Source organism: Benincasa hispida, chromosome 7 (genome assembly GCF_027475165.1).
Source record: "Benincasa hispida cultivar pf3 chromosome 7, pf3_genome.v1.1, whole genome shotgun sequence".
Lineage (NCBI taxonomy): Eukaryota > Viridiplantae > Streptophyta > Magnoliopsida > Cucurbitales > Cucurbitaceae > Benincasa > Benincasa hispida.
This window is the reverse complement of record NC_143484.1, coordinates 18,494,900-18,507,924: the sequence shown is the minus strand read 5'-3', so window position 1 is coordinate 18,507,924 and position 13,025 is coordinate 18,494,900. Positions and strand designations below refer to the sequence as shown.

General features: G+C 32.9%; 1 protein-coding gene, 1 long non-coding RNA gene and 1 pseudogene across 2 annotated transcripts; 1 reads left to right on the top strand and 2 right to left on the bottom strand.

The window, feature by feature from the left end:
• Positions 1-782: 782 nt before the first annotated feature.
• Positions 783-3,114, bottom strand: LOC120082197 (uncharacterized). Its single transcript, XR_005483087.2, has 3 exons — positions 2,918-3,114; positions 2,610-2,695; positions 783-1,568 (listed from the first exon to the last, which is right to left on the bottom strand). It is a non-coding gene; the product is annotated as an uncharacterized LOC120082197 (long non-coding RNA).
• A 3,717-nt stretch (positions 3,115-6,831) lies between these two features.
• On the top strand, positions 6,832-7,659 carry LOC120080966 (MLP-like protein 31). Its single transcript, XM_039035647.2, has 2 exons — positions 6,832-7,069; positions 7,216-7,659. Exons 1-2 carry the CDS (start codon positions 6,877-6,879, stop codon positions 7,482-7,484), a joined length of 462 nt encoding a protein of 153 aa, XP_038891575.1. The 5' UTR covers positions 6,832-6,876; the 3' UTR covers positions 7,485-7,659.
• Positions 7,660-12,320: 4,661 nt separating this feature from the next.
• On the bottom strand, positions 12,321-12,689 carry LOC150034981 (secreted RxLR effector protein 161 pseudogene; annotated as a pseudogene).
• Positions 12,690-13,025: the final 336 nt, after the last annotated feature.

The following is a 13,025-nucleotide window of genomic DNA, read 5'->3' as shown; positions in this document are numbered from 1 at the left end:
ATCTGCAAGAAAAACAAAATCTGCACTCCCAGAGGAGCGGGTCATAAACCAAAGAGAAGCAAAACACAAACTCTCTTTCTTCATTATTTCTTTAAAAATTTTCCTAGGCCGATTTCCAAGTCTCCCCAACAACGGTGCCAATTTTGTTCAGAGTCTGAGACTAGCGTTGTCGTAATCATCCCCAGCCCGAGCAAATGTAATTTATTTTCATCGATCTAAGATTTATACTACGAACGCAATAAAGTTAAACTTAGGAAAAATTATGAATTCTACTTGAAAGGGGTTTTGATGGTTTTTGTTTTTTTTTATAAAGTAAATCAAACAAACATAGAAAAACGATAGTTAGCACAGAAAAGGGTTGAATCAAATTGAGGGAAAAATCTTGAGATTAGTTGATATGCTTTTTATTTTATGTCATTAGGCACTAGGTAATTTTTCCAATTATGTAAACCCCTCAATCTATTAAAAATTCTAATAGCCCAATTAGCCAATTTTGATAAAAATCCAAACCAATACTAATTCAGTTTAATACTTTTCCTTCTTAGTGACATACAAGTTAAAACTAAAAAGCATTAAGAAAGAGTTTAATTGTTGAGACATACGACAAGCCGGAAAGTCATGTCTTATAGAATGATTTATTTGGGAAAGATTATACTAGCGCATACATGAGTTTGGCCAGAAAAATTCTAGACCCTAAACATGCGATCCTGATACGTTCAACTTCATCAATCAATAATGCATAGGCTAGAATGATTTTGCATACAAGAATTCCAACAAATTAATTTGTCAGAAAAATTCATCGAAACTCTATTAATTATAAAACGAATCCATCCAAAGGGTTCACAACAATTGAATAAATTAAACTAGTAAACCTTCCAGAGTCAAGACATACAAACTGTCTCAAGAAAATTACTTAGCCTCTAAAAGGCATATTGGAATTACAATGATCGAAAGAGAATCGAGGCTGACTATGACAATACTTGGTCAGTAATTTGACTTCAATGGCTCCCAAAATCGGACTAATCTCTCAAATTTTACTCTGTTCAGAGTTGTATTTCAGTATGTATGAGATGTCTTGAAGGCTAACCCCGAGCGTCTTATTTATAGGTTTTGTGCAACATTACAACGCTTGGAAATAGCGTTGCAACGTTGCAGTGCACATTGAGAGCATCAAGGAGGCATTGAAACAGTGCCTCCAATGCTTAGTTGCCCCACATGCGATAACAAATCTCATCAATCGTCGTAGCGTCGCAATGCTCTGAACATGTTGTCCTTCAGCATTGAAGTTCAAGTGTTGGGATGTGTTGGAATGCTGGCGATGATCCAACTCCGGGGCATCGTGATGCTTGGGGCAACATTGCAACACTGCCTTGTACCTGATGCTACTGTCTTACAACACCGAATGAGCATTAGACTTAGGCTTATAGAGAACGTTGCAACGTTAAAATAGGGCAAAATTGTCCTTTTGCATCTCAGCTCGATTTGGTGCATTTGACTCCTGGTTTTTCCTTCCTTTTTTGCTTGATTCTTCATCCTTGCAATATACTTGCTCCATTGGATCAATTCTCCTACAAAATAAGACAAATAAAGCACAAAAATTACCTAAATACAAGAAAGTTAAGACCATAAACTTAGCTCCTTTTGAGAGTTGACAAAAATGATGAAGTCAAAGGCAACAAGAGGGTTTATGGGAGAGAAGTGAGATAGAAGAAAGAAGAAAATTAGGAGAGAAGTGACAAAGGATAGAGAAGAAAATTATTAGAGAAATTAAATGAAAGAGAGTGGATACATTTCTAAAAAAAAATAAATGGGTATCTACAATGAACCGACATTAAAGATTCGTTTTTTTTATAAAAAAACATCATACATCCATTTTTAATTTTTCCAACCGACATAAAAGACCAAATTTCTTGTAGTGGTTCCTCTACTCTGAGTATCGGTCAAACTAGCTACTGTGAGAAAATAATCAGAACATTTAACCTGTTTAATATCAAACCAGTTACTATCTCTATTACAAATCATTTTAAATTATCCTCATCTAATTCTCCTACAGAAGAAGATGTTGAACACCTAACTTAGATGAAATTAGTTCTTTACAGTCAAGCAGCAGGCAGTATAATGTATCTAATGATCTCGACAAGGCCTAATCTATCTTATTGTGCTAGGTAAAGCAGGTATATGTCTAACCCTGGCGAAAGGCATTGGGAGGATACTAAATGGATACTTAGGTATCGAATTTGGTATGAAAGTGCAAAGTTGACATATCAAAACACACAACAAACAAATCTATAGTTGTATGTTTATGTTGACTCTGACATTGTAAGGGGTTTGCTATATGGTCCTAATCTACTAAGTTGGAAGGCAAATTTACAGTGAATCACAACCCTATCTACTATCTAGGCAGAATACATGGTATTAGCATAAGCCATTATAGGAGGCATTGTGATTAAATGGCTTGATGGGTATATCACAATAAGTAGTTAAAATCTACAAAGTGCTATCCATCCGTCAAAAAAACAACAATATCACTCAAGGACTAAAAACATAGATATTAAATATCATACGGACAAAATAGAGCAAGGCGAAATAGAAGTACTGAAGGTACACACCTCTAAGAATGCAGCTGACATGCTCACTAAGCCAGTCACCATACTTAAGCTCCTCAAATGCTTAGAGCTGATTGGTTTTGCTCTACCTGAAAAAAGTTAAATACGATCAGAATTGGAAAGGAGAAGGCTACAAGAGTTTAGATCAATATGGAGATTTGAAGCAAAAATGATCTCAATGGCTAGTTTATCTCTTTCCAAATAGACTCTAACAAACATGTAACTAAAATCTACATGCTATAAACAAATCTACTTAAAAAAAGTTACATGTATTGAAAAGAGAAATCTGAGAAGAAAAAGCTCTTATCTACCTGTAAAATTGTTTTCCTTCCCGTGGATGTGGGCTCCATTGGTCGAACCACGTACTTCAGTGTCTTCTTCTCCTTCTCGTTAACCAGCAAATCACCATAGATTGTGAGAAGAATTTGAGTTAAGAGAAAACTTCGTACCTCAGTCTCGAGAGAGAGAATTTCTTTACCAAAATAATTTGCTATCTGAGTATTTCATCTTCACATCAGAGAAGTGAAGAATTCTTCTCCACGTGGAAAGCATTCAGCTCACAGACGTGGTCATTTCTCAGCCTTTCCTTTTATGAAACTGTTCTATTAAAATTGGATCAAACCTTTTTATTCAACCTTTGGGCCTAAAACCAAAATCAGTGGCCCAACACGAACTCAACAGAAAAATACGATTTCTTTATAATTTAAAACCGAATTAAACTCACAGTTGAATAAAAACTTACGTTGCTGTATGATTCGATTTGATTGGTTTTAGTGAACACCCCCAACCATGAACCCTTGAGTTCAATCTTCATGAGTCTCGATACTTTTCATTCTTGTTCGTTTGCCGGTTCGTTTATTTGTTGTTTTTCTTTCATTATTGTCTCATTTTTTTTCTTCTTTTATTCCTTCTTGATTCATTTTAGTTGATTTAGGTTAAATTATAAATTCAACCCAGAGATATCAAGGTTTGTCTCTTGACCTTACGCATTATAAATACTGGGTCAACTCTTCCGCCATTAGGAATGTAACAAAAGACCGAAAAATCAAACCAATCTAAACTGATTTAATGATTTTGTTCGGTTTCTTAATATAAAATTGGTATATATATACTCTTAAAAATAAACCATCTTTAAGTATTTTAATTATTATGATGTATGTATATTTGTTGTCTAGACAAAAATCAATTAATATGGAGTTTGTATATTTTTTATTTAGAAAAGTACCATGAAAAAAATTTCAAATTTCAATTTATGAAAAAAGAAAAAGACCCAATTTTAATTTTAAATTAGCAAAACCAGACCAATGCAAAATAAAGTATAAAAATAAAAATTGGAAGAAAAGAGGAAAATTCCAAAATCGAGAACCAAATTGATAATAAAACGATCCAAATAAAACCAATTCAATGGTTTTGTTCTTTATTATACATTGGTTTGGATCTCTTCTTTGTAAAATCGATTGATTTTATTTGGTTCTTAAGTTGACCTTGAAACCGACAAAATCGAACCGACTATCAACCCTACAGCCATTACCAATCCAAGACAATTTTTTATTTTACATTATAAGGATCACCACGTCTTAGTTTATTTATTCTAAAAATAAAAATTAAATCATTCATAAATAGTTTTTTAATCATCTCTTGTCTTTAAGAGATAACATGTCCATGAAATTGGAACTAAAATATGGAAATAATAAGAGCATAAGACATTTTCAAGTGTTTAATTTAAAAAAATGAATCATTTTGAAAGAAATTAGAGTATTTGACAACTACTCAAAATAGTTTTTCAAATATAGTTTAGTCCGTTTGTGTCCAAATCAATTAAATAAAAATGAGTTTTTCAAAAGATGTTTTTTTTTTCAAGCCAATCCAAAAAATCACCTATAACTAAAAAAATAATATCCTCCTTTTCTTCCATAAAACGTTTCCTTCTTTGGCATATTTTTCTTCTATCAACATATTCTCTCTAACTCCTCTCTTAAACAAACATTTCTTTCATCTTTTCTACAATTTTATATTATTAAAATAAGTATCTATCTTAAACTTTATGCTCTCTCATATTAACTTAATATTGACAATAAATCAATTTATAACAAATAACAATAAATCACTAAACAGCAATGGAGGACTAATATACAATTTTGCGATAAATATTTATTAGTAGTAGAAATCTATCATCAAGCGAGGTAAAAATTATCTATCAATGATAAAATATAAAAATAATAAATATGTGTATTAGTATGTGTCTTAGTAATATAGTTGATATACTTTAACTTAGATATATTAATCCGTTGATATACTTTATAATGTTATATTAGTCAATTGGTATTTCAAAATAATACATGACTTTAATATTTTTTTTCTTTTTTTTTTTTGGTATATGCTATTAGTACAAATTTTTCATGAATATTGATACCATGACAATACAAAAGTTATATACTTAAAATGCAATTTAATTATTAGTGCAATACTATCCAAATATCAATGTTATATACTTGGAAAGTGTTATTTTGTAAGAATATTGATATACTATTTGATACATGTATAAATGATATGCATTACATTTTGTATATTAGTTGACTCATAAATAAAATAGACAATTTTAATTATTAGTAATATATAATTGATATACAAAATATAAATTACATCAGATATATTGCTAATATACTTGTGAGAACGCAATAAACTATGAAATTCAAATTTTTCTATAGTCATCTTATGACTTTAAATAACAAAATAAAAAGTTGGTGTCTTGTATATTGGTTGAATGTTGTACATCAAATGTATTTGGTTAAACATCAACTGATTATTTAGGGAAAAAATATATTTTGAAAAAAGTCGTAGTATTTGGTTGTTTAATAGGTAGTTACCTTACTAATCTTCCACCTCACTTTCACCATCGTTGGTGCCAACTGACCCCAATCTTTATCAGCCACCTCCAAGAACGAATTTTGGTGACACCCTCCGTTGGTAACCTACATAAGCGACATTGTTGGTAGCCTTCTTCGATGACACCTCCACTGACCAAACACCAACCATCACTGCGAGAGACCACCTCTATCAAGAAACTTCCACAATTAACTCCGAAGAAAAACTTTGGTAACCAACTCCATCAATTAATGCGGGAAGCCAACTTCAATAGACCTTCGATGGCCAACTTTGGATACCAACTCTAGCAACCACCTCCCACGATCAACTATGCTGACCAAATCTGTCAGCCAACTTCGATTGCCAAGTCCAACAACGACCACATCTGTCGACCAACTCCTTCGGCCCAACTACATTAATCATCTCTAACGACCAATTCTGACAACCCTAAACTTACATATAAAAACACTTTTTAGAAGATGTAACCAAACATATGAGTGTTTTTATTTTAAAATTATTTTATAAAAAATACTTACATGCACATGATTTTTTGAAAAATATTTTTTTCTAGACTATCCAAACCGATCTTTCATATTGAATATATCAACAATATCATTGATATATATAATTTTTCTCTCTTTAAATTTAATATATATTAGTGATCAGTTGAGAAACAATATGATGTATATCATGTATAAACTTGATATACTTAATATTTCTTAAATTAGTTATTCAACTAATAAAGTATATAACTAGTACATCAATCATTCAATTGATATACTTTAAATTTCATGTATCCACTGACACAATAAATCTAATGGTACATCAACAAATTCAGATGAAAAAATGTGAAAACATAACCCATTTAATACCAAAATCAAAATCAAATCATCAAAATCGAACTAATCAAAATGAAGGAAATCCCAAATCCAAACGTATACACATATATACGACGAAGTGCAAAATTGGAAGAATAAAAAATCAACATCAGATTTAAAATTCTTTTTATATTTGCAAATCTAAAAAATTATTGCCAGAATTTCAAAAAAAAAATTTCGCTACTTTCCAATTGTCTATATTTTTGTTCTTTTTGTAATTTTGTAAAGAAAGGAGATTTTCAAAACTAACCCATCAACAAATAATATAAAACAATAAAAGAGAATAATTACTCCAGGAAGAACTACTTTTCTTTTTTCTTTTTTATTTTTTATAATTGCAATGTGATAAAACTAACCCTGTAGTGTAGCTGCTGGTAAGCAAATAAGAACAACTACAACAAAAAATATATTCTAAAAAGCCATAGAAAACAAAAGAAGAATAAAATAATATATCACAAGGCTGTTTAAAAAGGGGAGTAACCTTAAGCAATGTTGTTTGTGGGAGTGTTCTCTGCAATCTTGTAAACATGACTCTTGTTGGAAAGCTTGAGAGTGAAGTAGAACTAAACACACCTTCCCACAGATTTTACAAACTCTTCAAAGAGCAAATTTCTCACATTCCAGATATTTCTCCAAAGTTAATCCAAAAAGTTAAAGTTCATGATGGCGATTGGAGCAAACATGGTCATGGTTCCATCAAGATTTGGAATTACAATATCGGTACGTATAACGATCTCGTGAACATTACAACGACAACGTCAACGACCTCGATCACTTGATATATTTTTCTTTAAGCTTTGTTTTTCTATAAATAGTTCGTTCTAAACATATATTATTTCTTCTTTGTGTTTTTTATGATATTTAAGATGGTAGAGATGAAGTTTTCAAAGAACGAGTGGAATTCGATGACAAAAAGCTTGTGGTAAAAATAATTGGATTGGAAGGAGACGTGTTTAAGCATTACAAATCCTTCGTTGGAACATATCAAGTTGTGCCAAAAGGACCCGGACGTAGCGCGATAATTTTTACATTGGAATATGAGAAACTTCATGATGGTCCTCCATACCCTAACAAGTATCACGAGGCTATGAATAACCTCGCTAAGGACATTGAATCTCACCTTAAAAACAAATAAGATACTACATGTATTTCTCGTCAGCATTATGATATATGAATAAGTATGTTTTGTAAGAGTTGTTTCTTTAATATTCTGAGGATTTTGTATGGATAAATAATGTTTATCCTCATATAATACCAATCAAACTCCAATATAATGTTTGTATAATTATATAATATGTTATCTTTGGATATATTACATAGTTTCTTGGCTATTTTAATTTCTTTGTCCCTTGCTGAAATTTTACATACTTTATGTCACAAAGTCTTAAAAGTTGATTTGATTTGTTTAATATGTATATGTTATGTTGTTGGGAGACTGAAAGTTAAGAATATAATGAAAGATATTTTATGGTTTTAATATATTTATTTGATCTTATCATGCCAAAAATAATAATAATGATGATGGGGGATTTCCAAAAATAGAAAAAAATGAAACTATTTACACAAAATAGCAAAATTTAATTTTTTTTTTTTTTTTTTATAAAAGCGGATAGAAGTCTATAATGTCCATCAGTGATAGAAAGTGATAGAAGTCTATAATTGATAAAGAGTGATAGAAGTTTATCAGTGTCTATCAGTGGTTAAAACTGATAGAGTCTATTATTGATACTATAATGGTAGAAATTGATATAAGTCTATCACTCATAGAAACTGATACAAACCTATCACTGATAAAAACTTATACAAGTCTATTACGATAGAAGTCTATCAGTATGTATCAATGGTTTTTTTTTTTTTTTTATTCTAGTTTGACTTTTTTTTCTATTTGTAAAATTTTCACAATAATAATTATATATTTTTTCATTGATAATAAAAGTGAAAAATATAGAGTGAGATTTATTTCTTTCTTTTAAATTGTTTTAATGTATTTTTAATGCTGGTTGATAAAAGTCAAAAAGTAAAAGAGGAAATATTTAGTCAAATGCTAATGCTATTTTTGGGTTCCCAGACAAAAAATATTAGCAAAAGTTTGGACACTTTAGAAACTAATTGTAAATTTAGTGTAGATTTTTGGGAATTGTCTTTTTAAAAGATGGAACTATACAAAATTTGTGTTGGGCAAAAAAATGACATATCAAGTTTATTTAAAATAATAACTATATATTTATAATGTTCCCATGGGGAAAAGACAAAACCTCCTTTTTTTATTTAAAATAATATATTTTTCAAACAGTTGTCAACTATAATTTTTTAATTCTATATTTATTGTAGTCATTTTTATGTTTGGGTTTGTAATAAGTACATTGTTTGAAAAAAAATGACATATCAAGTTTTGCCATGTCATCCCAACAAAACTCTAATTTAATGATTATTTTCTTTTTTTTTTCTTTTTTTAATTATTAGTTCAATACTAGAGAAGGGTTAGGAATTGAACCTCTGACCCCAAGATTGATATTACAAGTACTCGTTGAACATTCTAACAAATTTGGTGCTAGTTAAGAAATAACAAATTCAGGGATAATTAAGAACTAATATGAAAACCCAAAAAAAAAAAAAAATTGGAAGACAAACAAATGATAAATTAAAAGATGTCATGTTTCTACAATTTAGTCATCTGATCACACCAACAAGATTGATCAAATTTAACGGACCATTTAGTTGATGGCTTAATTGGGCCTAAAATTGTTAATTAGTTTAGGCCTAGCAAATTAAGTTGCTTGGGCTCAAGGTGCAGCCTAATTCAAACTCATGATAGAAAATTGGACCAAAAAATAGGTTGGACCCAAGCTCCCAAGCAGAAATCCAATTGTTGGGCACAAAAGACAATGAGAATAAAGCCCATTTAAGGCCCATGGGAACATTATAAATAGGGACCTTACCCTTCATTTTTTAGAAAAATAAGAAGAACGGAAGACAAAAGCTTTGAAACTCTTTAGACTGAAGTTCTTAAGTTCTCAAGGTCTGAAGCTCTAAAGACCAAATCACTCAAACTCTGAAAACCGAAGCTCCACAATCTGATGATCGAAGCTCTCAATCTTTGAAACTTTCAAACCTAAAACTCCTAATCTTCATGGTTCTAAAGACCGAAGCTTTCATATTTTGAAGAATCAAACACAGAAGATCTCAAGTTATGAAGAACTACACACCAAAATTTTCAAGCTCAAAAGCTCTAGAGATTGGAGATTTAGGAGGCTAGCAAATTTTTTTTAAAATTCTTAAAAACTTCAAAGATGAAGCTTTCAGAAGATTCGAAATACTTAAACTTCATTTAGTATATACTAAAGTTTATACTAAAGTTTTAACACCTAGCACTACCAAATTTAGGTTAATTTTGGAATAAAATATGTGGTCAGAACTATTTCATCCTGATAATTTTAAATTAATGAGACACCTCAACTGTCGATTCTATTTTGGAGAATTAGAATTTCAGTTAACCTTTAAGTTAGCTAAATAAAGTGTTTTAAATTGTTTGCAAAAATTAGTTTTTAATTAAAATCTTAAGATATTTTGGGATTAATGACTAGATTATTAATATTCTTTAAAAAAAATCTTTTGCTCCTAATTGGAGTGTCAATGTTTTTTAATATTAAATTGTATTTCAAATTCAAAGGGAGATCTTAAATTTTATTTTTTCCTTTTATTTTATTGGTTTTTGTTTTAAAAGAAAATAATAGAAGAAAGAAAAAGAAAGAAAAAAAAAAAAAAAGCCAAAACCCTACCCACCCCTTCCATTTCTTTCCTATTTCCTACCCTTCACGTTAACAATGCTCCTTCCTCTTTTCGTTCTTACCAGCCACACAGCCCCTCCACATCTTTCTTCTTCCTTTAGTCGCATGTGACCCACATCGACGACGGGCTGCATCACGAAACCACTCCCTTGCATACTCAAATAACTCCGATCACTCGCCCTATACTTGATGGTTGAGGATCCAAATGGCGCAACTCCTTCGTGGAGCAGTGGAGGCTGTGTGGCATCCCTTGTGGCGAAATGTTCTGATCAGTGACATGCCTTCTTCTTTAGCCATGTTACACAGGCACAAACGTGAAAACTGATTAAACCTTGCACTTGTTTGAAGAGATATTGGCAAGTGGAGTTTAGATGATTAAAAATGTTTTGCATGCGATTTTGCCCAGGTGAGGAGAAGTATAATCGAGAGGGAAAATGAAGCAGAGAGTTAGACGGATGAAGACAGAACAATTAAGCAAGAAAGAAAGAAGGTAAGAAGAGATCGAGAAAGAACAAAGAGATTAAGTGGTTCAGCCTTCGGCCGACATCCACCATGCAATGGAGTGCTCTCTAATTCTCTCTTTGTGCTCTCTAATTCTCTCTTTCTCTCCAATTGTTTTTCATGTACTACAAAATACTGATCAACGGGTATCTATAGCAGATTGATGAAGATAAGTTGAGGCTGATTAGTTGAAGAAACTCATACGGTAAGAGTCCTTTACTTTCTTTATTTTAACAAGCCGTCCTCTTCGACAACAACTTTTGGTAGCATTTTTCCCCTTTTGGGAAGGTTTGACACTCACCCATTGGATTTCAACGTTAGATTTAAGTTACCATTGGTTAACAACTTCAAATATGTATGATTAAATCTATTTGGACACCAACCAACAAGGTTTTGGGGTAACATTTCATTGGGAAGAATGCTCTAAATTTCCTTCCAAAATAGTTTAAGATTGTTTAGAATGGTCTCTAAAACTTCAATCCCTTATTTGTAGTGTTGCGAAATTGACAATTAAAGAATATAAAAATGGAGCGTAGAGATAGAGAAGATCGACACACAGATATACGTGGTTCACTAACAATGTGTTAGCTACGTCCACGGGCAGAGGGAGAACAATATTATTTCAGAGAATGTTTTCAAAAAACATAAAAAAACAGCGTCTTTAGGATTAGAGAGTTTATATAGTGCACTACTCTATATCCTAGGGTCAAAATCGTAAATAACTGCAAATATATAAACATGCTGAACACAAGGCATTTCAAAGCGCCAACAAACAGATTCAAGGCATTTCAACAAATCTCCACCTTGACTTGAATTCTCTCACAGATAACTAGGGTTGGCAATGGGGCCGGAGCGGGGCGGGGGGGCATCCCCCGTCCCCGGCCCCGTGGGGGAAATTGTCCCCCATCCCCGCCATTTGAAGGCGGGGACGAGGGCGAGGATTCCCCATCGGGGAAATGAGGTCCCCACGGGGCCTCATTCCCCATTTTCTCGAGGATGGAGTGGAGAGGGCCTATTTTAGAAGCAGTGGTGGAGAGGGTCGGAGGGATTTGGGCAAGAGGGGAGGGATGTTGCAGATTGTAGAGAGCGAAAAGGGACTGGGGAGGGGATAAAAATATATATATAAATTCAGAGTCAGGGATTAATCGGGGTCGGGGTTGGGGTGGGGATACTGTCTTCGTCCCTACCCCATCCCCAGACGGGGCCCCGACTTGACCCTACCTCCGATCAAATCAGGGAATCCCCACCCCGAACGGGAGGGGTCCCCGTCGGATTTTTTTGCCAACCCTACATATAACAGATGTACCAAATGCAACATCAGTTAATATCGCCAGACGTACCTAGACTTCTCCCTCATGCCTTAAAGTGTCCCAAAAAGGGGACCACTAATAATTCAAAACATTCAGCAAGTCTAAACAATGTTGGAACTTGCCTTGTGGAACCGGTTTGGTGAACATATCAGTAGGGTTATCAACAGTACCAATTTTCATCACTTTAACTCTCTACTCACTTCTTAAGAAGTGATATCTTACATCTATGTGCTTAGTTCTCTCATGATGAATTTGATCCTTGGCTAGGCACATTGCACTCAAACTATCACAATCTACAATAGCTTGGTAATGATGCAAACCAAGATCACCAACTAACCCCCTCAGCCAAATTCCCTCTTTAGCAGCTTCTGTCTAGGCCATGTACTCTGCTTCAGTAGTAGACAAAGTAACTGTAGGCTGTAAGGTTGCCTTCCAACTAACAACAGAACCACCCAGAGTGAACATCTAGCCAGTCATAGACCTCCTACTGTCAACATCTCCAGCATAGTCAGAATCAGAAAAACCAGTCACCAAACACTCTATGCAATTCCGATAAACAAGACCAACATTAGATGTACCTCTAAGGTAACGAAAAATCCTTTTAACGGCTTGCCAATGCTCCTTCCCAAGTTGACCCATAAACCTACTGACAACACTAACAACATGGGCAAGATTAGGCCTAGTACAGACCATAACATACATCAAACTTCCCACTGCACTAGCATAAGGAACTCGAGACATGTACTCCTTCTCAGCTTTAGACTATGGTGAAAGCTCGGATGACAAACGAGCATTTACTACACTAGAAGTATCTATAGGCTTAGCTGATGACATACCAAACCTGGACAATATTTTCTGAATATAACCTTTCTGTGACAAGAAGAGATTATTCTTATCTCTATCCCTATAAATCTCCATACCCAGAATTTTCTGAGCAGCATCCAAATCCTTCATATCAAACTCAGCACTGAGAAGATTCTTCAATTTCAGAATATCAGACTTGAACTTTGCAGCTATAAGCATATCATCTACATATAAGAGTAGATAAATCATCGAACCATCATCAGCTTTGTTATT

Excerpts from the sequence above, each read along its gene's own strand:
- LOC120080966 (XM_039035647.2), top strand. The coding sequence starts at position 6,877 with ATGACTCTTGTTGGAAAGCTTGAGAGTGAAGTAGAACTAAACACACCT. Across the intron at positions 7,070-7,215 it reads GATTTGGAATTACAATATCG|ATGGTAGAGATGAAGTTTTC; the intron begins GTACGTATAACG and ends ATGATATTTAAG.